Source organism: Carcharodon carcharias, chromosome 14, assembly GCF_017639515.1.
Source record: "Carcharodon carcharias isolate sCarCar2 chromosome 14, sCarCar2.pri, whole genome shotgun sequence".
NCBI lineage: Eukaryota > Metazoa > Chordata > Chondrichthyes > Lamniformes > Lamnidae > Carcharodon > Carcharodon carcharias.
In genome coordinates, this window is record NC_054480.1 from 114,206,182 (window position 1) to 114,229,449 (window position 23,268).

The window sequence follows — 23,268 nt, forward strand, 5'->3', positions numbered from 1 at the left end:
CGCCCTCGGGGATTTAAGAAATCCGCAGCCAGACAGCGGGCTTGCTGTCCAATCAGGGATGGTGGCCAATGGGAGGCTGTCCAGCATTCAGTAATCTACAGTCCAACCAGCCAAGGTGGGAGCTGCTGATATGAACATGGAAATAGCGACAGATCAAGTGAAGGTGAACTCATTTATACTCCTTAATAACCCAAAGCTGCCTCGCCTATACCTGAACAGCAACTCCTCCCGGCGATGACCAGTGACCACAGTGACTTGGTGGCCATTATGGATTCACTGGGGCTTGTCCCTTATGTAATCCATCAGGCCCTAACCCCCACCCTGGCCTGGGCCCAGCAAGTTGACCATGGACCAGGTCAACGTCGGCTAACTGCATTGCCAACTGGGAGTTTTATGTAGCATGGGAATGGGGCCTTAGCAGGCTTTTTAATGACCAATAATTGGCCTCAGTTGACAGCCCCCTTTTTTCCCTGTGGGCTGCCGATTCATCCCCAAGCTGGCCTCAGTCAGAATGTCCGGGGGTCAAGATCTTGGCAGGGAACTGCCACAGAGGTCAGCGGTGCCTAATTCTGTGCCCGCCCAACTCCAATCTTCACTCCAAACTCTTTTAAATTTCCAGCCAATATGTGGGCAGACAGTGTGCACATCTCAGCTCTTTGTAACCAGGTACCATCCTCATCGAGTGAAAGTGGCACATGTGACTCCTATCTTTACAAACAAGGCAAAGGATGAGCTTTCCCCCATTCCACTGCTGCTTGAGTGGCCTTTTCCAATGCATGAACACAGAAAAAAGAAAGAAAAACGTTCATTTACATAGCATCTTTCACAAACAGAGGATCTCCTCAATTGCCTTAAAGTACTTTTGGAATGTAGCCACTGTTGTAATTCAGAAATTAAGGCAGTCAATTTTTGCACAGCAAGCTCCCACAAGCAGTAACTTGACAATAACCAGATCATTTGTTCTTAGTGATGCTGGTTGAGAGATTAACATTGGCCAGCTAGGACACCAATGAACTCCCCTGCTTTTCTTCGAAATAACACTCTCTCAGTACTGCACTGGGATGTCAGCCTGAATTGTATGCCCATGTCGCTGGAGTGTGACATGAATAGCAAGAGGTGAAAAATCATTCAACATTGCAAGATCACAATATCCTAACTTAATCCTGTACTCACCTAGTGGGTGAATTGGTTCACGTGTACAATGCCTCTTGCCAGCAGGCGTCACTAAGGAGGACAGAGAGTTGGGGAGGTTCAGGGAGGGAAGTCCAGAACTCCAGGCAAATCCAGAGCCTCTACAGCTGAAGGCACAACTGCCAGCGGTGGTGTGATGTAAGTAGTGGATGTACAGGAGACTGCAGTTGGATGGATATGGATTTCCCAGAGTTGTAGGACTGAGGAAGGTTACAGAAGTATGGAGGGGCAAAGTGTGGAAGGATTTGATGATGAAAATTTAAAAATGAAAATGTTCAGGGACTTGGAGCCAATGTAAGTCAGCAAGCACAGGACCGATGGGTGAGTGGGATTTGCTGCTGGTTAGGATAGGGGCATTAGGATAGCGGATGATGTTATGTTTATAGAGGGAGGAATATGGAAGCTAGCCAGGACAGCATTTGAATATTCGAGTAGCGTGATGGAAAAACAACAGCATAGATTCACTAAGGTGTTACTCTAGATGAAGGGTTACAGTAACGAAAAGGTGCTAGGGCGTTTTTCACTGGAGCTGAAAACGTTAAAGGATGGTGGAGTGTAGGAAAGCGGAAGGGAACAGCCGCTCCTGTTAGAATGAACAACATTATACAGAACAGGTCCAACGTGGGTGGGGTTTACCTGCCTTTCTTCCACCACCATTCACAGGCCATAGCAACATTACCAGATTCTCTATGCTTCTCTCCTCTGCTATTCTGCTGCAACCATTTACACCTCATCAGGGCCCATCTTTTGTTTCTACACTTGTCCACTATTACCTTCTTGCACGACTATCTCTTTTATCATTTAGCTACTCCTGTCCTCCACCCTTTCCTCCCTGCTCTTTCCCTGCCCCCACCCCGCTTCTCCCTGACTACACTGATCTAGAAACTATTCTTCTCTAGCATCGTCCAGTTCTGATTAACTTTTATTGACCTGAAGCATTAACCCTATTTCTTTCTCTCCACAGACACTGCTAACCTATTGAGTGTTTCCAGCATTTTTGTTTCAGACTGCCAGTATCTGCAGCATGTTGCTATTGTTTTAGTATGGCAGTGGAGTGATTATGTTACTGGATTAGTAATACAGAAAAGCCTAAGCTAATAAGCCAGAGAACATGAGTTCAAATCCCACAATAGTGGTTCAAGAATTTGAATTCAGTTAAAAAAAAACCGTAGAATCTTACAGCACAGAAGGAGGAGACCATTCAGCCCATCATGCCTGTGTCAGTTCTTTGAAAGAGCATTCCAATTAGTCCTATTCCCCTGCTCATTCCCTATACTGCTGCAAATCTTTCCTTTTCAAGTATATATCCAGTTCCCTTTTGGAAGTTACAGTTGAACCTACTTTCTTCTGACTTTCATGCAAGCAGTGCATTCCAGATTAAACAAGTCATTGCGTTCAAAAAAAACCTCCTAATTTCCATTCTGGTTTCTTTGATGATTATCTTGAATCTGTGCCCTTACCAACCCTTCTGCCATTGGAAACCGTTTTTCCTTATCTATCCAAGTCTTTTCTGGATTGTTTCAAATAAGCAGCATTTTCTTTGTTTAAATGTTAGAACATTAGTGGGACAACTCTTGCAAATGTAAAAGCAAAATGCCACCCCTTGTGTGATGTGTTTTTCAAATATACTTCATAGAGGCCCTTAAACCAGGAATAATGGTCCATTAGATCTGAGCAGCGAAAGAGCCCAATGGTTTACTGTGGCGTCTTATAATGATTTAAGCCGTTTAACTTGATGTCTACCAATTACACCTGAGGCTTATGCGTCCTTCAAGCACACGCTGCTCCAGTTAAGAAGAGCCAGCCTTTCCTCCCTGTAATTTGGACCAGTTTCTGCCAAAATGACATTCCTCCTCAAAAACATGATCAGTGGAAAAATGAAAGATCTGGCAGGTAGTGGTGGAGGAGGAGGAGGAGGGGGAGAAGAGGAGAAGACAGAGGAAGGAGATGGAAAGCCAACTGCAAAAAGCTCGGGAATGACAAGGGAAGAATTTGAAGAATATCAGAGGCAGCTGTTGGAGGAAAAGTGAGTGCTACAACAGAGAGTAAAGGGTTTGAAAGGAAAGCGCGTGACTGTGGGAACCAGAAGAGCAGTTTTAAACATAAACGCAAGTTAAGGGTTTTTAAAAAAACATAGCTATGTGTGCATAAGACGAAGCCGTGTTAAAAATTAGCACCATATATGTTTTACTGAAATTCTAAACTTCCCATTAATTTGCAAACATTGCTGCATTCTGAGGTACAACCAGTGTATATTGTAAATAAATGTTCATAACAACTGAGATATAGCACCGAGAACTGTCTGAATCACTCCTTTGACTCTGTAAATTGGAAAGTAAATGGTTTGCGTAGAATTCAATCAGAACTTACAAACAGTGGCTCCTAGGATGAACTTTACAGAAACAGAATTTACCATTTGCAACTGAGTAACCATTTATATCATATCCCAAGTTCAGTGTACATAGTAATAGTCACTGAGTGTCAATAGGAATTTTGGACCATGCTATTTGAAAAGCATTGTCCATGCACTTATCTTTTCATGCATTTGCACTTCCATCAAAGAAGTGAAAAGTGTTAAGTGCACCAACTGATGATGAATCATACAGGCCATGCTGCTCTCAGGCGCAACTCCCAGTCTTTGTGCAGTCTGCAGATTTTAGCCAGTGCTATATGTGTCCTCCATGTCCCTAGAATAAGGAGGGGAAAGAATCAACCAGGGTTCTGATCACTGTCCATTGACCCCTGCCGGAACGCTTATGTCTGTGGCTGCCAGCCAAGGCAGGATCAAGTTCAGCCATGATGCCTCCCATTGTTGAATAGTTTGATGTCACTCAATACAGGGTTGCTTGGGTGAGATATTGGAAGGCAATTGACACCATGGCAACTGCCTATCAGCAATTGTCAGAATCTTTGAGGGGAAGGTTGGGAGGAGAGGATACTGGAGCAGGGGGAGAAATCATTCATCACTACCTGTATTAGTATTAATTTAGCGTAAATTAATTTGTAAAGCTTTTCAACTCTGCATTATTTCTGTTAAAATACTCATATTTGACACCTAAAGCATTATATTCATTTTCTTATTAGTAATTATATTGCCAAATATAAAATGTTAAATTCAGCCCTGTATTTGTTTTTAAATTTCTCCCTCATATTTTAGCCTTACATTGAAACTGTTCTGATAAACCATTTCTTCTTTGCTTTTTCTCCCTTTTTCACATCTCTCTATTTCATATGGCCAGCAATCTACTGAATCTTATTCTATTATTCCCAAAGTAGCCCCTCTGTACACTCTTCCTTCATCCTCCCCATTGTGTCCCCTATTCTAACTCAAGATTTCCAAGGTTCTTAACCCTGCAGAACTCCTCACCTCCTTCTGTCTACCCTTCCCCCTCCTTTCCTTTCCTTCAATAGATAATGCGCTTTCAACCCTTGTCTTCTCCCCTTCTCTTTGCACCTTCAATGTGTCCTTCACATGGGATTGCTCAATATACAGGGCCCATTATCTGTCAGCTGTAACAAAAGCCTGATAGCCCTGTTAACCTGGGGGGAGGATAGTGGCAAAATGGTAATGTCACTGGGCTAGTAATCTAGAGCCCCAGGCTGATGGTCTAGGGACACGGGTTCAAATCCCACCAGAGCAGAACTATCTTCAATTGTTGTAAAGACTCATTTGGTTCTCTAATGCCCTTAACGGAAGGAAATCTACTACCCTTACCTAGTCTGGCCTACAAGGGGCTCCAGACCCACAGCAGTATGGTTGACTCTTAACTGCCCTCTGAAATATTCAGTTCAAGGGCAGTTTGAAGTGGGCAAAAATGCAAGCTTTGCCAATGACAACCACCAAAAGAAAGGTGCACAATTGTATCTAGGCCTTTGTGCATGTGAATTATCTGAAGTGACTGGCTGCTGAGAAGGGATATACTACATTTGAGTCACAATTGAGTTTAGGTCAGGTCATGCTGGCTCTCCCTCATTTTCAGTTAATGGAGCCAGTGTTGACATTCAATGGATAATTTTGCCCTGAGCAAAGTATTTAACTATGGGAGGTGCTGCAGCCAAATACAACCTTGTCTTCACTCAAGATCCGCTCACAGGGACCTGCCATCAGGAGTCAGTGGATAGTTGTATGTTCAAATCCCACTCCAGAGACCTCAGCACAAAATCTAGCTGACACTCCAGTACAGTGATGAAAGAGAGAGCAGTCTTTCAGATGAGACTTTCAACATATCCAGTGCACATAAAAGATCCCATGGCACAGTTTTAAAGAAGAGCAGTGGTGCTCTCCCCAATGTCCTGGCCAGTACTTATCCCTCAACAAACATCAAGCCGCTATCATGTTCCAAGTTTGCACAAGTCAAGTTTTCTACATTTGACAGTGATAACACTTCAAAAGTTCAAAGGCTGTGAGGCACGAATTGGGAAAACCCAAGGTTGTGAGAAGCTGTGGGCTTTTCTATTCACAGAGTCAGTGCCATCCTATTTCAGCAAGTTTGTTCCTTATAGTGATCTAGAGTAAGAATGCTGACCCTCACTGGGTATGGGACGCTGAGTTTGGTCGTACTGCCTCCTGCACCACTGCAGCTGAGACCAGATAAATCAGCATGGAGCAGAAATCCAGCCTGTGATCTTCAGTTCTAGCTGGGTGAGATGGTACTGAGCTCATTTAACCAGAGGATCATAAAGTAGTACAGCACTGAAGGAAACCATTCGGTCCACCAAGTGTGGACTGGCTCTTTCAAAGAGCAATCCAGTCAGTCCCACTCCCACACTTTTCCATATCCTTGAATTTTTTATCCTTCAAAGGTTTATCCATTTTGAAGGCCACAATTGAACCTGTTTTCTTCGCCTTAGCAGACATTGCATCCTAAATCCTTACCACTTGTTGCTAAGTTTTTCCTTATGTTGCCTCTGGTTCTTTTTACCAATCACCCATCTGTGTCTTCCGGTTATTGACTCCTCAGCCATTGGAAACAGTGTCTATTTATTTATTGGATCAAATCTCCTCTTAGCCTTCTCTGCTCCAACAAGAAAAACTCCACCCGCTCCAATCCATCCAGGTAATACCTCATCCCTTTGACCCTCCCAGTATCTGCTCAAAGTTTGCCTTCGATCCTGTTGCTTTGTCAGCTTAACCATCCTGCTTCCAGTTGGTACTCCATCTGGGGTAGTGGCTGAGCTCTCAAAGGGAGCATTCAAGATGCTTGTTCTGGTTTGTGAGCAGGGGACAGGACCAGAAATAGTGTTGAGGCACGGCCAATCCCTGTTTCTATACCTTTTTCGCAAAGCGAGGCAACTGTGTAAGACTGTCAAATCATTCCCACAACGTAAAGGAATACAGATGATGTTAGTGAAGTGTACACTCTGCATCGTGGGCGGATTATTGTGCTGTGTAAACTGGGGGCTTGCACGGATAATGTACACACATCCTGAAAAGTACTTAGCTCATGATCAATAGAGCCTCTCCCGACAAGTTCACACTTCCACTGCCTGTGCTGAGCACCTCAGGGCTATCCTGGTCTGATGTGCTTGGACCCTAGCGTGTGTTGGAGAGAAAGTGAGCGCTCAAATCAGTGTCATCCTGCATTGGCTACATTTCAGACAAAAGCAAAAGTACTGCAGAACCTGGAAACCTGAAATTTAAAAAAACTGGAAACAGACTGCAGGTCTGGCAAGATCTGTGGAGAGAGAAACAGAGTTAATGTTTTTAGGTTGATGATGACCTTCATCAGAACTGAAGAAAGATTGAACTATGATAGGTTTTGAGCAAGTGAAATGGGGGCGGGAGTGGGAAGAACAAAAGGGAAGGACTGTGATAGAGTAGAGGGCAGGTGAGATTAAATAACAAAGGGTTCCATGGTAATGGACTGCACTTCAGTCTATTTCATACATGGAGGACAGTCCTGCTCTGAGCTGCTCCCTTGAGTGGTTGAAATTGACCCAGAGAAGTCCATCGTGAGGAGATGTTCACTGTTAACCCATTATTGCCAATCATTAAACTTTTGTTGAGAGTTTCAATTCTAGCCAGGGTCTCTCATTCAAGGGTAACTCTCTGTAATGCTGTCCTATAGAATGTTGGGAGACAGGTCTTTGTCTGTGATTTCACCAACCCTTCCCTGCCTGCCCACCACAATGAGTGTCTGATTCCAGTAGGATTTGCCCAGTGGAGACCAAATTCTTCTCCACATGGAGAGAGGGATAAAATGTACCAGGAGGGCCTACTTTTTAATAGGGCCCTTTGACTTACTCAAACACACAGTGGCAGCAGTGTTTACCATCTACAACTTGCACTGCAGGAATTCACCAAGGCTCCTTTGACAGCACCTTCCAAACCCACAACCACTGCCATCTAGAAGGACAAGGGCAGCAGAGAGATGGGAATACCACCATGGAAGCTCCCCTCCAAGTCATTCACCATCCTAACTTGGAAATATATCGCCATTCCTTCACTGTCACTGGGTCAAAATCCTGGAACTCCCTTCCTAATAGCACTGTGGGTGTACCTACACCATGCGGACTGCAGCTCACCACCACCTTCTCAAGCGCAACTAGGGATGGGCAATAAATGTTGGCCCAGCCAGTGAAGCCCACATCTCATGAATGAATGAAAGAAACGTTGCTGGGATAACTCTAACCCTTAATCTCAACCCACACTGAGCCAGGCTGTGAATTGACGCCCGGAGATTCATAGAACAGCATCTACCAGGTTCTACAGATGAACAAATTGCCCTCATCTGAATGCTGCATGGAAGAGGGCCACCCATACTAAGGGACACATTAAGCAGGGGATTCATTGTTATATTCCATTTGGTTCACTTCTACTCATATGCAAACATCTCAACATTAAATCTTATTCAGGTTACAGACTTGATGCCCCTGTGTTACAATTCATCCCCTAGTGTGTTACTGGATCATAAACACCAAGCTGGGCCCAGTTTGTCTGCAGCATTTGTCAAATGTTAGCTTGCAGTCAGAGCATTGGGCAGCAACAAGGGTGTTATAATTGGGCCTCAGTCGCTCAGGTAGGAAGAATTGAACTGGACTTCTACTCCTGGTTGTAAGGAAGTGACTCTTGTAGTTACATGGACATGAATATCGGATGAGGGCAGGATTGGGCCTGGCTGGGATGCATCTGCAGTCAAACAGCCTGCCAAAGCTCACTGGCCTGAATTTTTGACCCCGCCATCCAAAGAGTTGGCGGGGTACACATCCCCCAACCCCGAGTGCCCTGCAGCTATTTCACACTCAAATGAGCATAAAGTGGCTGCAGGTGGGACTTCTGCCCCTCACTCGGGAGGAACTGCCCCCTTAGAGAGGTGCCAACCAATCTGATTGGCCGGCAGCTCTCCAGTCTCTGCAGCAATAGCGCTGCAGTGGACAGAAGAGGAACTTCAGCAGAACGTCAGGAAGTCGGGGGCAAGGAGGCCCAGGTAAGTTGAAGGGATCCCATGGTGGGGAGGATAGGGAAGGCCAGTGGGGGAGCACAAAGGGGATGAATTGGGGTCCCGGGGGAGAGACCAAGTTTGGGGAGGGAGATCCAGAGGCCACCAGCCAAAAGGGGATGGGGTGGCCTGACTTCAGAAGGTGGCCTCTGATGGAGGTGCCCCCTCAACCTCCTTCCCGGCCGAGACCTAAATCTTGACTTTTGGCCTTCCCCTATGCCAGCTCCATCCTCTCGCCAGCCATTCATTTCTACTCATACGGCAAACAACTCGACATTAAATCTTATTCAGGTTACGGACTTGATGCCTCGGTGTTACAGTTCACCCCCTAGTGTGTTACTGAATCACACAGCCAGTTTGTCTGCAACATTTGCTGTATGTTAACTCGTAGTCAGAGGCTCACTATTGAGGCTGGGCCTCAACTGGGGCAAGGGCAGGCTTCCCTTCTGAGTCCTTGCCCACCCCAGCATAAAACCACTGTGTGATTGGGGCAGGTGGAAACTCAGAGGGTATCCCATCCCTGCAATTTCACATTCCCCACCTCCCCCCGTCTAAAAACCCACCGGTGGGGCAACATAAAATTCTGGCATTGTTCCGGGCAGTGAGGAATGAACGATGTACCAGAAAGGAGACTGCGCCCCGTGGAACTGCCTTTGAGAGGAGGGGAGAATATAGGAAAAAACGCAGAATGACAATGTCAGGCTGGAATATCAGAGCTGCTGTTAAATAATAAGGTGAATGATTGAGCTTGCCACGAGTGAGTGGTTTGGGAATGGCACATTAATTAGCAGGCCCAACTATTGCTTTCTCTCCCTAGTCCAACGTAATTAGATAGTAGTGGGAAGACTGAATAGCAGAAGGTGCAGAATTATCTTTAGTAGTATTAAAAGCAGGCGGTACATCTTTTTATTCATTGTGGGCAATGAGGGCATCACTGGCAAGGCCAGCATTTATTATGCATCCCTAATTGCTTTGTGAAGGTGGTGATGAGCCTGTTGCGCTGGAAGTGTACCATGTATAGTATATAACATAACATAATTCTCTGTATAAAGGTCAAGTCAACCCAATAAGAGAAACTGTTACTAATCCCTGTTCCAGATTGAAAAAGTGTGACTTATATTTGAGGAAATATGGTAAGTATAGTGCCAACAAACTGGGCTAAGTAACCTTCTATTTTACGAAGCCAGGTAACTAGTGCAATCCAGGATTTGAGGCTAAACTTTGACAGCAGCAGCTTAGGGTGAAGGAGCTTTAAGCAGGATTTACCTGTGACATGAAGCGAGTGACCAGCCCTTGCACGAGCAAAGAGACAACAGATAAAGCAGAGCCCTTCACACAGATGAACTCCAGTATCAACAGACAGTGCAGGGTGGCCAATCATTTGCCTTTACAGGCTGCAGTGGATTCTGGGAAGCTAGTGGGGTCACATATAAATTATAAAGTCAATAATTTGCACATCTCAGTTAGTAACAGGTCTTGACTTTCTGATTTATAATTTACCCATCTAAAGTGCAGTTAAGGTACTTGGCTCAGTGCCAGCACTCTCAGCTGACTCAGAGGTTCCTCATTCTGCAGAAAGACTTGCATTTATATAGTGCCTTCCATGACCACTAGACATCCTCAAGCGCTTGGCAGGCAATGAAGTATTTCAGAAGTGTAGCTGCTTTTGTAATATAGAAAACAGTGGCCTATTTGTACAAAGCAAACTCCCTCAAACAGTACTGTGATAATGATCAGATAACCTGGCTTTTTTGTAAAGTTGATTAAAGGCCAAGACACAAGGGATGCTGCTCTGCTTCAAGTAATACGATGGGATCCTTTTCATTCACCTGAGAGGGCAAATAAGGCCTCAGTTTAACTTTTCATCTGAAAGACAGCTTCTGATATCCCTTATCACTGTCCTGGCACATTAGTCTGTACTTTTGTGCTCAACTCCTAGGGTCGGCTGAAATAATCATTTACTTTCTTCACACGCATACCGCAACCACCCACACTCCAGCTGTACACCACCCATACTCACACTACCGATAAAAGTCCTGAATAACATCTCTCCCAGTCCTGCCTTGCAGTAAAGTACTTCTGACCACAGGCCAACACTGATATTGATGACCTCTGGGATTGCTAGGCCAGTGTCTCCGCCAGACATTCTACCGCTAATGAATCATTTCAAACCCTGTTACATTTTAATGGTGTGCACAAATATCATAAAACAAAACAATTGCACAGGTATTAGTCTATTGTTCTTTGTTGGTTGCTCACCTGCTCCTACAAGCTGCCCCTTCAGTGTAGGAGGGAAAAGACTTCTGATGCTCAGATCAGAGCCCTTGAGATGTTCGAGGTCGGTGATGCCCAAGGCCTTAGGCCTGACAGTCCGAAGCTGCTGCTGGACATTAAGACCCAGCTGTCTTTCTGGTGCCTTTTAAATGAGACAATAAAATGAGGGCCCATCTTCCCTCTCAGGTGGACGTAAAAGATCCAATGGCTCTATTTGCAGATCAGGGACATTCTCCAAGGCGTAATGGTCAATATTTATTCTTCAATCAACGTCACTAAAACAGATTATCCCATTTCTGTTCATGAGAACTTGCTCTGTGCACATTAACTGCCACATATCCTACATTATAAAAATAACTACACTTTAAAAATGTTTCACTGGCTGTAAGTTGCTTCGGGATATCTTAAGGTCAAGAAAGGAGCTATATAAATGCAAGTCCTTTCCTTTACCTGGTTGATAGGGTGGCAGCGGAGCAGATGTTCTGCCATCTTTTGAGAGGGCAGCATGTGCCACTCCCATTGTATTACTGTCACTGCCATCGGGCTGCTCACAACACTTGCATTGGGGGAGTAAACCACAGGCAAACTGTGATGTGAATGATCCCCAGCCAGTCTAAGCTGTGAGGTGTGAGGCCCAAGGACAACCTGGTCTGTTTGTTCTGGTTGTGTGTGGTGTTCTTTAAAATCTCTATAGAAAGTGACAGAGAGACTAGAACTGATTCTGGGGATCTTGATAACTAACAGCTGACTTTCTAGTATCTTTCGAATGAGATGTTAAACCAAGGTCCTGTGTTTCCTTTCAGGTGGATGTTGAGATCCCATGGCGCAATTCAAAGACTAGCAGAGGTATTCTCTCCCAGTGTCCTTGTTAATATTTAGACCTTGGGTCCTATTTCCCGGAGAATTAGCAGTCCTGGTAATATTTGGTTAGAAATTGGATCATATTGCATCCAATTTACAGGCATGAGTAGCCACAAGGAGGGCCAATTTCCAGGGTGAATGACCATTATTGGACTGAGCCATTTCCAGGTCTTCATGGTGGCCACCTGATGTAGGACTTAGGTCTATTAAATATGTAAATGAGAGGCCTAATGCTTGTTTTAGACACCCTGTAGTAAACTAGACAAGTGATCTTGTGGTGCAATGGGTAGCGTCCCTGGCTCTGAGCCAGAAGCTCCAAGTTCGAGTCCCACCTCAGGACTTGATGGCTAAGGAAAGTGCGTTCATAACATAGCCAAACAGGCTGAGTATCAACTGACAAATCTTCTGATGGCAGGCAATAAGAGCAAAAGAGATTCCTGGTCAGCTATGTGATGGAAAGAACATTGGAGGCTACAGTGGAGGATGTTACAGTGCATTACTATCCACAGCTCCAGACTACAACATGCATGTAAAAATACATGTTGCCACAGCAACCCAGACTCCTGAGTGAACTATAACATACCACTTCCAACAAACTAGAGATTACCAAATGGAGCAGGAGCCAGCCTGCTCTGCTTCAGCCTCTCCTGCGATCTAAGCAGCAGCCACCAAAAGCAGGTGAGTTTGTTTAAAGCCAGGTTTTTCAAAGCTGCTGTGGAGCCAGGGGAGCAGGAGTGCACTGACACTGCAAAGTATCCTGATCACCTGCTCCGATACTGTTCCATCGTCCAGGTGTTTCTCTTAAATCATCACCTCTATTTGTTTCCACCATCTCTTCTTTCACGTTTGGAAAGGTTTGCTGTTGCCTTCTGACTCACCAACGCCATTGACATCTGCTGGGTACAGGTCCACAAGCACCACCACCTTCTCGAACCTCAGCCAAGGGTCGTTTCTCGGAATGGTAAAGACCAGGCCATTCAACCCCTCAAGCCAATTCTGCCATTCAATTAGATCATGGCTGACCTGCAGCACAGAGACCTAAGACTTAGGTCAGGGACAACTTAGGAGCAATTCTGTTAAATCATAAGAGCCAACTGAACTGGAAGAGCTTGAGCTCCAGAGGCAAAAGGGCAATGTCTAACCCACTGCAGTGCCCAGATAAGTACATCTGACAACAAACAGAGGCATACTCTATTTGAATCATTATCATGCAATTTAGTTGCATATTATTAACCAGAACCCAATTTGGAACAGAGAGTGCAGGACCAAATCAAGCCTTGAATGCTGCGTTTTAAAATATCTTTCCCATTCCAGAATGGAACGAGACAATGCCTTCACCCAAAAAAAAGCAGAAAGGGCCACGGTTCGATTGCACATGAGGGAGAAATATCGGTTGCCACAGGTAAGGTACAGAAAATGAATCCAGTGTCACAGGTAATGTAAGCAAATGAGTTGACTGTCATAGATAAAACACAGGGAATGTCCAGACTGAAACAAGCACAGTGCAGGAAATGTACCAATGATCACAGTAAGTATAGGTGATATATCAACTGTCATAGGTAAAGTACAAAAATTATGCAGATTGTCACAGGTACAGGATAGACAATATTATGACTGCCACACATACAGTTCAGGAAATGTACAGAGTCTTACAGATATAATTCAGGAAGAATGCCAACCAACAGGGATGGGATAGAAAATGTACTAATTGAAAGAGGTACAGTACAGGCAAGCGTCACCTGTGATAGGTGTAGTACAGGCAATTTATCAACAGTCACAGATAAAAATACTGACTGAAACAGGTACAGGGAAATGTACTGACTTTTGAGGAAGTTGGAAATTGGTGGAAAATCTGTTCTCCTGATAGCTTATTGGGTAAATGCAGTGTCCACTGTGGCAAAGAGCCATCAGGGCCAGTAGGTCTGGTCTATGTGGAAGTGAACAGTACAGCAATACAGGGCTTCTGCAATAGGCATCAGTGACCCTTTTCTAGGATCAGGAAAAAAGTCAGCCAATGTCTTCCTCATGATCATTATTTAGTTAACCCTGCTGTGCTGTTGTTTATTCAGTCGCGAGATTTGGGCATTGCTGGCAAAGCTGGGATTCAGTACCCATCTCTAATTACCCTTGAGAAGGTGGCAGTGTGCCATCTTCTTGAACCACTGCATTCCATGTGGTGTAGGGTCTCCCACGGTGTTGTTAGAGAGGGGGTTTCTGGATTTTGATCCAATCAGTAAAGGAATGGTAATACATTTCCAGGTTAGGATGGCGTGTGACTTGGAGGGGGAAATGCAGGTGGTGGTGTTAGCAGGGGACAGAGCAGGGCTCCATTCTGATGCCTTCCACTGTCAAGCAGGCTGCTGGCACTCATTGCCTGGATCAATGTCAAGGTTAATCGTTCAGGTGAGGTAGTGATTGGCCAGTTGCTCTGGAGACTGTGCCACAGTGAAGGTCAGGAGAGGAGGGGGTTAATTGAAACAAAGTATATAGACTGACGGGTGCCGTTTTGTTTCGTGTTCCTGGCATAGATCGCACACCATCATCCCCTCTCCACTCCATATCTGGAGTACTTATCAGAAATGCAGGCTCGTGTTTTGTTCAGAGACACATGACTTTCCAACCAATCTTCTGATCTTCAGTGAATCAGGGAGGAGGGTGCAATGCAGAAAGGGATATAATGGGTTAACAAGCCTCTTTTTTTTTGTCCTGCATGATTCAGAATGACAAGGATGACAGTCAGGTCCAGATGGCTGGAGGAGATGTGGAACTTCCTGAGGAACTGGCAAAGATGGTGCAACAGGATGAAGATGAGGAAGAAATTAATGATTCATTTTTGGGCACCATTCAAAACATGGACTTTGATACCATCAAGATCAAGGCCCAGGAAACGTTCACTGAGATAAAACAGACAGCTGAGGAAAAATGTTCTGTAATGTAAAGTTGTTATATCTGTGACTTACCGAAGCTCAGTTGGATGAAATTTCCCCATTATTATGACATCTATTTTCAAGATACTGGAAACAATAAGGAAACAGGTTAACCATGAATTAGAATAGGAGATGGTATAGCACAGAAAATCTGCCAGCTAAAACAAGCATGGGGTAGAAGATGTATGAATTGAAAGTACAGACAAGTATCACCTGTGATAGGTGCAATACAGACAATTTATCAAGTGTCAGAAGCACAGTGCAGAGACAAAAACTGACAGAAACAGGTAGATCACAGCAAAATGCACTGATTGGTGAGGAAGTTGGAAATTAAAGGAAAATCTTGCTCCCCTGGTCACTCAGTAGGTAAATGCAGTGTCCACTGTGGCAAAGAGCCATCTGGGCCAGTAGGTCCAAGACCTGATATCTGGTCTATGTGGAGGTAAGCAGTATTGCAATCCAGGCTGCTCTAATTGCTCTCACTGAACTTTGACTAGGATCAGGGAAAAAAATCAGCCTGAAGTTCTCCTCATGATCACTATCTAGTTAATCCTTCTGTGGGTGATTTTTATTATTAGTTTGTGGGATGTGAGTGCTGCTGGCAAGGCCAGAGTTTATTGCCCATATCTAATTGCTCTTGAGAAGGTAGGGCTTTGAACACATTACCTTCTCCTTGTATCCTCATGTGTTGAAATGGAAACTTGTCACATCATTTCCTATTCTATTTCAGCCGTTTGCAGGACCTCAACAACAGTGGAAATCCTCTCTTCCCTCAGTCTTCCCTTCCCTCACAGTTTTTTTAAAACCCCTTGCTTGGTGTCACCTAACCACTACTCGCCTTCTCAACTGTGGCTGTGGATCTTCGTACCTCACCTGGATTCCTCATTCAAGCTCCCACACACTAGGGCTTTGAGACTATCCTACACCATCTCAACAAAGCAATGGACAATAAAAAGGAATAAGCATGAGAAAGGAATAGCGTTCTGTTACTCATGTCTTTTTATACACACTAATTTACTGCTATTTTTGGCCATTAATAAAATATTGAATCTTATGCTTTCAAAAGAGGAGAGAACAACATAGATTTTCCCTTGCTCAGTAAAGGCAGACTATTTACATGTCCAGTAGATCCGTTCGTTCCATCCCCAGACCCTTGGTTCAGTTGCAACCCAAAGCCAGAGAGTAAAGGCCTCCAGTCTACCTGGGTCCTACCTGGAATGATTTTCAGCTCCCTCAGTCTGCCAAAGGGCCAGAACACAAAACTTTGTTACTCAGTGGGCTCAGGGTGGCAGGAGCTGGGCAGAGAGGGTGGGGTTGAGGCAATAGAGTTGTGGCAGTGGGAGTGGGGTCAGAATGGCAAAGTCAGGGCAATGGGATTGCAGCAGTGAAGTCAGTTTAGTGGATTCAAGGCAACGGGGTGGGAGACACCAGGGGGTCGTGGCAGGGTGCTGAAAGCCTTCCTTAACCCAGCATTGGCAGTAAGCCCACCTGGAAGGCTTTGGGTGTGTGAAATTCTCCAGCACCATTCCTTAGTCAGCACAAAAGACATAAAAAGAGGAAAGAAAGGGAAGCTATTGGCCAAGTGTCCGACCACGTGATTAATGGACAGTGTTCACTGTTTCACTGATAAACCTTACATACTGAACTCAGATAATTCTGGAGAATGATTAAATTCAAAAGCGTTGAGCATCTGTTGTTAGAAATTGTTTTGTGCCAGATTACCTGCATTCAGCAAATTTGCACATTTAATTTGGTTTCTCTTTGAATTGGTTCTACTTTCTATTGTGAATGGTTAATTCAGCTATAAAATTAGTTTTTAAGGATTTTTAATTCTGCCCAATAACCTGATACATTGTCACAAGTATCACTAAAAAAGAGTGGGTTAGATTCAGAGTAAAGCTCCCTCTACACTATCTCATCAAACATTCCCAGGGTAGGTATAGTATGGGTTCAGTGCAAAGTAAAACTCTCTCTACATTGCCCATGAAACTCTTCTAGGGAAGATACCTTTTAGATACAGGGTAAAGCTCCCTCTACAATCAAACAGCTGCAGGCTAGGGTTAGATGCAATGAAGAGCATTTTCTACATATTCCCTGAGGAGTTCATCCATTAAACTCACGTCAAACCCTAATGACTCACAGAGTAGGATAGGAGATCAATTCCAACCCTCTCAGGACCTGTACTCATTGGAGTTTAGAAGGATGAGAGGTGACCTTATTGAAACGTATAAGATGCTTAGGGAGCTTGACAGGGTAGATGCTGAGAGGTTGTTTCCCCTTGGGGGAGAGTCTAGGACCAGAGGGCATAATCTCAGAGTAAGGGGTCACCCATTTAAGACAGAGCTGAGGAGGAATTTCTTCTCTCAGAGTGTAGTGAATCTGTGGATTTCTTTACTGCAGAGGGTTGTAGAGGCTGGGTTGTTAAATATATTCAAGGCTGAGAAGACAGATTTTTAATGAGTAAGGGAATCAAGGTTATGGGGAAAAGGCAAGAAAGTGGAGTTGAGGATTATCAGATCAACCATGATCTCATTGAATGGCGGAGCAGACTTGATGGACCGAATGGCCTATTTCCGCTCCTACTTCTTATTGCCAGCTTATTGATCAGACTGGTTGATTGTCTTTGAGAACACTCCCAACTCACCTCACCATTGCACCCCCCACCCCCCCACCCCAACCCCCAATGCTACCCCTTCCTCCCGCCTCCCCACCTCCGACCATGAAATATGTCAGCCCACAGAGTCCCCATTTTGTTGCAGTCATCCTGAGGTGATGGTGTTCCTGGTCACTGGCTCGCAATTTGCAGGTGGCCTGCAGTACCTTAATGGGTATTGTAGTCCTCTTTGCTAACAGGCAGCCAGGGCTGTCCACAGGGAAGCGAAGCTGGGAAGAGTTTAGAGAATTATGAAACGAGAGTACATTAAATAAAACCTTTTACAGAATTTGGTTAAGGTTACTTATTAGCAAAAAACCCCTCCATGTTTGACAGTAAAAGTTTGACCACATCATGCTCTGAATTCTTGATTTTCCATTGACTGAATTTCAATCAACGAAAACTAATTTCTATTTATCTAACCCTATGCTGATGGGGTGAGGTGAAGAGGGAAGGCTCATGTGGAGCATAAACACCTTCATGGACTAGTTAGGCAAATAGCCTATTTCTGTGCTTTAAATTCTTGTAAATGGACAGTGGGAATCTGGATCTCAAATATTGTAATGAGAGAAGCTAAAGATTAGTGAGGAAAGAGTTAAAAATAATGGCTTTGATAGAAAAATGATTAAGTTAAAATAAATGTCAGATGCAATAACAAGGATAACAGGATGAGGACAATTAATGTGTTTGCATTTTAATTTTTATGTAAAATCGTGTTTGACAGCTAATTATTAATAAATCAATTCCTGGTGTTTGAGGAGATTTATTATTGTATTATTAAGTGTCGCAATGTGTAAACCGAAACTAAATAAACTGGTCCAACTGCAGACTGTTTTATTAGAAATATAATATTTATCATCAAACAAATATTAAAAGTTGATTTTCTGTCACTTTGTAACAGAGACTTTTAAAAGTCAGAATTAGAAGCACTAAAAAAAATCCCTTGTAATCCTGTTAGATTTCAAATTTTGGATCAGAAATATTCCTACATGCTCCAGAGGCTAGGAAATCAAATAAAATATAACAAGATTACATGAAAATTATTAGGGATCTTGGATAGGATTACAGGACTGAAATTTAATTTGAGGCTGGGGGTCTGCCGATGTCAAAACCCACAAGAGCAAGGTTTAAACCATGTATTTATAAACATATAAAAGACTTGTGTCATGTGTGTGTATCTGTGTGCAGGAGCGAATGCATGTGTGCGTGGTTGTGTCCGAGTGTGTGTCTACACATGTGCAAATGTGAGCCTGTGAGCGCGTGCAACTATATGTGTGTGAGAGTGTGTTTTTGCTTGTTCTGTGTGTGCGTGTCTGTGTGTAGTGTGTCTGTATGTATACAAGTGTATCTTTATGTCTGAGTGTGTGTACGTGTGTCTCTGTGCATATGGCCGTGTGTGTCTGTGTGTTGTGTATCTGTACGTGTTTTTCACTTTCTAAATGTCACGCACCAACCATTGCATTTTATTAAACATCAGTCACAGTCATAAAAAAGTAAGGCCAGCCATTTTATCTTCTTTTTCTGATCTTAGGGTAGAGTCAAAGATTTACAACAAGTTACCAATCTATAGAAAAACAGTCAACCCACTTTTAATTGATCCTCTGACAAGGAATTTCCTCAGGACCTATTAACAGCACCTAGACCTGTTGCAATTAAAGAAAATAGTTCCACTTTAGCAGTAGAATAATATACTGTGCATTGGCTGAAATACACTCCCATATTGCATTATCTATTACCATTGCACACTCAAGAATCTTGACATCATCCAGGAGAAAGCAGCCCACTTGACTGGCAACACATCTACCACCTTAAACATTCACTCCCTTCACTAGAGCCTCACAGTAGTAGCAGTTTGGACAATTTGTGCTGCAGCAACGTGCCAAGCCTCCTTTGACAGCACCTTCCAAACCTGTGACCTTTACCACCTAAGAGGATAAGGGCAGCAGATGCATGGGAACACCACCACCTGCAAGTTTTTCTCCAAGTCACACACCATCCTGATTTGGAAGAATATCATTGTCCCTGGATCAAAATCCTGAAATTCCCTTGCTAACAGCCCTGTGCATGTACCTGCAAAGATGGATTGCAGCAGTTCAAGAAGCAGCTCACCACCACCATCTCAAGGGCAATTAGGGTTGTGCAACAAATGCTGGCCTTGTCAGTGACGCCCATATCCCATTAAAGAAAACAATGCTTGCTAATGTTTATTATATATCTGTGTGTCTTCAATATTTATTGTTATTTAATGACTTGTGCCAGACAGGAATAATAGATTGTCATATAACAGTCCACAGTATGAGACATTGGGCTACATGGTGTGATATCACAACTCTTTAGGTCAATTGAAGTTTTTTTATCTCTTCCTCTTCAGGTGCTACAAAGAGGCTCCTCATTCAAGAATTGTTCTGCACGTTCTGCCAAAACAATTGGTTTCATTGATCTTTGATAATGGACAGTCTTGTAGCTGACTCTGTTCTGGCCTCACGCCCAATGTTCACAAGCTCATTTTCATGGTACAATCTTTAGTTAGTGACCAAAAGCCTCAACTAGACCAAGACCTCAGACCTCATGTGCACAGCCAAGCACTTACATGCTCAGATTCATATACATGTACACTTATACCATACTCTGTCACATACACACATTTATACATATACCTACATATTGTTTGTCACACAAAGACACACATTCTCTGTCACATATAATGACTCACACACATGCACAGTATGTCACTCACACATGTCTTCTGCCAAAAGAAGCTCATGTTTTTCTGCTCCATACTAAGAGGGGAAAGCTTGTACGTTTCCTCTACCCTTACCTTCTGCTTTGTGCTGGGTTTCCCAGCCCCGGGTTGGTGATTAATATTTCTCAAAAGACTTGCCTCTTTTGAAGGTTAAGCTTTCTCTGAGTTGACACCGCTGGCCATGAGAGACTGGAATTTGGAACCCCAAACTTCATGGGAGGTAAGAATATTACCACTAGAGCCAAGACTGCTGGTCTGGATCTGTGTCAACCTTCCTCACTGAGCTAATGTGACAGGGATTCTTTATGCTTCACCCTAGATGCCCTGCAGTGCAGTATCAGCAGGCTGATTCTACCTATTCAGCTAACAGGAGGTTGTCTGGCACTGTTAGGGTGTGCAGTTTAAGCTGATTAGGTTGCAGCAGTGGCCCCCTGCACAGTCTTTGACTCTTGCCAATTTGCACATAAGCCATGGACTTATATAAATGGACTGTGCCCATATAGAGGGCAAAGGATGGCAATTGTGTGTGTCTGTGCATGTGTGCAAATGTGTGTCTGTGCATATGTGCAACTGTGTGGATGGTTATGTTTGTGTGTCTGTATGTGTGCAGGTGTGTCTAAATTGGTATTTTTGTGGGTGGAATGGGTACAAAACATACAAATTTAGCAACAGGATGGCCAGTACCCAACCTGTGCAACCATTAACTCTATTGCTGAATTAGCTGGCAACAGACAGAGGCACCTTGAACTGGTTAATGAGGGGCTGAACGTCTGTTGAAGTACACTGTCCAGAAATTGGTTTGCCCAGCCATGAGCTTACTCCACTCCAGCTTTCTAGACATATTAAAAAGTAAGAAGTATTCAGATGAGCATTTGAAATGCCATAGCATACAGGGCTATGGGCCAAGTGCTAGAATATAAGACTAGAATAAATGGGTGCTTGATGACCAGCATGGACACGATGGGCTGAAGGGCCTGCTTCGGTGCTGTATAACTCTATGACCCTATAACGTGATTGGAGCCAAGACTGCAGCCTCCACCAAAAAGTGAATGTGGAGCCAGAAGGATCAGGAATTGGCCCCTTGAATCCACTGGATGTCTGCTGACCACTGAGTGTATGATGAGCCCCTCTACCCCTGTCCTCCCCAAACTCCTTGGGACTTACCTGTGAGCCACTGCTGGCCCTACATCCAACTCTGCAGAAAGGGTGAGCTGAGCCCAAGGCCCAGTTTTGGACTGGTTTAAACTTCCCTGTCCAGAAGTGCACCAGTTAATTTTACGCCCATTGCATATGGACAAACAGAAACTCTACCTCTGGATTTTTCAGTAGTCTGATTTCACGATCCTTAGACATGGGCACAGGAACTGCAAGCTAACCAGTGAGCACTGTCTAATTTTAAAAATGAGCCAAATACAGAGAATAAAATGTGCAAACGTGGTAATGGACAATCAAGACAAGGCATAATTCCCCTTTAAAATTTATCCCCTGGCTTCTTTCATCCCTGATCCCTGTAATCCTTCCTGGGATTTCTTTCCTTGTCCAATAATCCAGATACAAGAAAAAATATAATCAGACTGCAAGACGACAATTGTGCAGTTTGCTGACATGATGCTTTGGGTGGGAGGATTATTAGGGCATCGTTTGTGGCCTGAGATATTACATTTTGTGATGGATAAGCAGTTTAACTAAACTTGATCCACTTATATAAAAAAAAGTTGATTAATTTTTTTTGGGACCCAATCTTTGGGGAAGAAGCCAAATGTCACATTTCAGGGAGGAAACACTGTCCGCAGTGTGTGGAATATCAGTGAAGTTTCTGACTGACTATCTGCATTGTGAGCAATATCAGAGGTCCAGTCTTTGACTGTATCTTTTATCTGAATATGTTCCTAGTGTGCTCTTACTAGCCTAGAAGAACATCTATTGTTTACAGTAATTATTTTACTCCATAAAATAAGAACAGAAAATGCTGAAAATACGCAAGAAAGATCATAGGCCTGAAATGTTAACTCTGTTTCTCTCTCCATAGATGCTACCTGACCCGCTGAATGTTTCCAGCATTTGTTGTTTTTATATCAGATTTCAAACATTGCAATATTTTGCTTTTGTATTAATTTATTATAATTTATTATGAAACATTATTGTTTAATTATATTAGTGGCTTCTCATTCAGCCAATCCCAGGGTAACAAGCTTCTTTCGCCACCTGACCATCTGTTTTTAAAACCAGCCCAAAGCCCCTGTTCCTTTCCTGCATTACACCTGGCCTCCCAATTCCTTTGAATTTAAAATTCAAACCCTCATGTTGCAGCCCCTTCTTGGCATCATGTTCACATCTCTGTAATCTCCTGCTACCTTTTCCTCACCATCCCAAGTCCTCCCACCCATGCCCTCTAACTATATTAAAATGCAATGCTTCCTGTCACAGACAAAATGAGGGTGTTCCTTTTTAATGCCTGTGATCAACATGTTTGCAGGTAAGGCGTGTGTGTTTTCTCACACTCAGATTGAATGTCCCAATTAAATAATTCCAGCAGCAAAATTTTTTTGAGTTTTAAAGTAAAGAAGATTATTTATTATCACACACTTAGCCCGGATGTTTAAAATGCAAAGGGTGGGATTTTCCAGACCCGCCTGTCGCTGGGATCTTCCTGTCCTGTCGTTAGTCAAAGGGCTTGTGGCTGGGGCAGGTCCCGACCGTGATGGGGCTGGAAAATCCCGGCCAATGTCTCACTCTCTCGTCTCACACACCCTATTCTACACACAAAGATTAGGTACAGATGAAGGTAAAAACAAAATGGTTACAGCTTATAATTATCTCAGCCTCTTTCATGGCAGGCCTATAGTTTCTTAGATGAGGTGATGCTTAATTGAAGTGAAGGTCTTGTAAAGCAGAGGATTCTCAATCAGCTGTGAGACTTCTTGTAATCAAATTTCCAGGAGGTTGTTTCTAAGTTGGAACAGGTTGGAGGAGTGCTTAGAATCTTCCACTTTCTAGGTATTGCTGTTTATTACCTTGGCTGCTTTGGATGGCTTGCAACTAGTTTGATGGTGTTCTAATGCGACACTGCTTATATGAACCCAGAAGAAGAACAATGTTATTGTGCTGGGAGGGGATGGTGCAGTGGTATTGTCTCTGGACTAGTAATCCAGAGACAAAAGCAGATAATGCTGGAAAAAC

The 23,268-nt window shown here is 43.7% G+C and overlaps 1 protein-coding gene across 1 annotated transcript; it reads left to right on the forward strand.

The window, feature by feature from the left end:
* The first annotated feature begins 3,032 nt into the window (after positions 1-3,032).
* Positions 3,033-14,703, forward strand: cplx4c (complexin 4c). The gene is made up of 3 exons (XM_041205229.1): positions 3,033-3,217; positions 13,080-13,167; positions 14,485-14,703. Exons 1-3 carry the CDS (start codon positions 3,033-3,035, stop codon positions 14,701-14,703), a joined length of 492 nt encoding a protein of 163 aa, XP_041061163.1.
* The last annotated feature ends 8,565 nt before the right edge of the window (positions 14,704-23,268 follow it).

What these genes read in the sequence shown, in the direction of transcription:
- cplx4c (XM_041205229.1), top strand. Translation starts at nt 3,033, where the DNA reads ATGACATTCCTCCTCAAAAACATGATCAGTGGAAAAATGAAAGATCTG. An exon ending in AGGCAGCTGTTGGAGGAAAA is followed by an intron (nt 3,218 to 13,079) that starts GTGAGTGCTACA and finishes TTCCCATTCCAG; the next exon opens with AATGGAACGAGACAATGCCT. An exon ending in AGAAATATCGGTTGCCACAG is followed by an intron (nt 13,168 to 14,484) that starts GTAAGGTACAGA and finishes TGCATGATTCAG; the next exon opens with AATGACAAGGATGACAGTCA.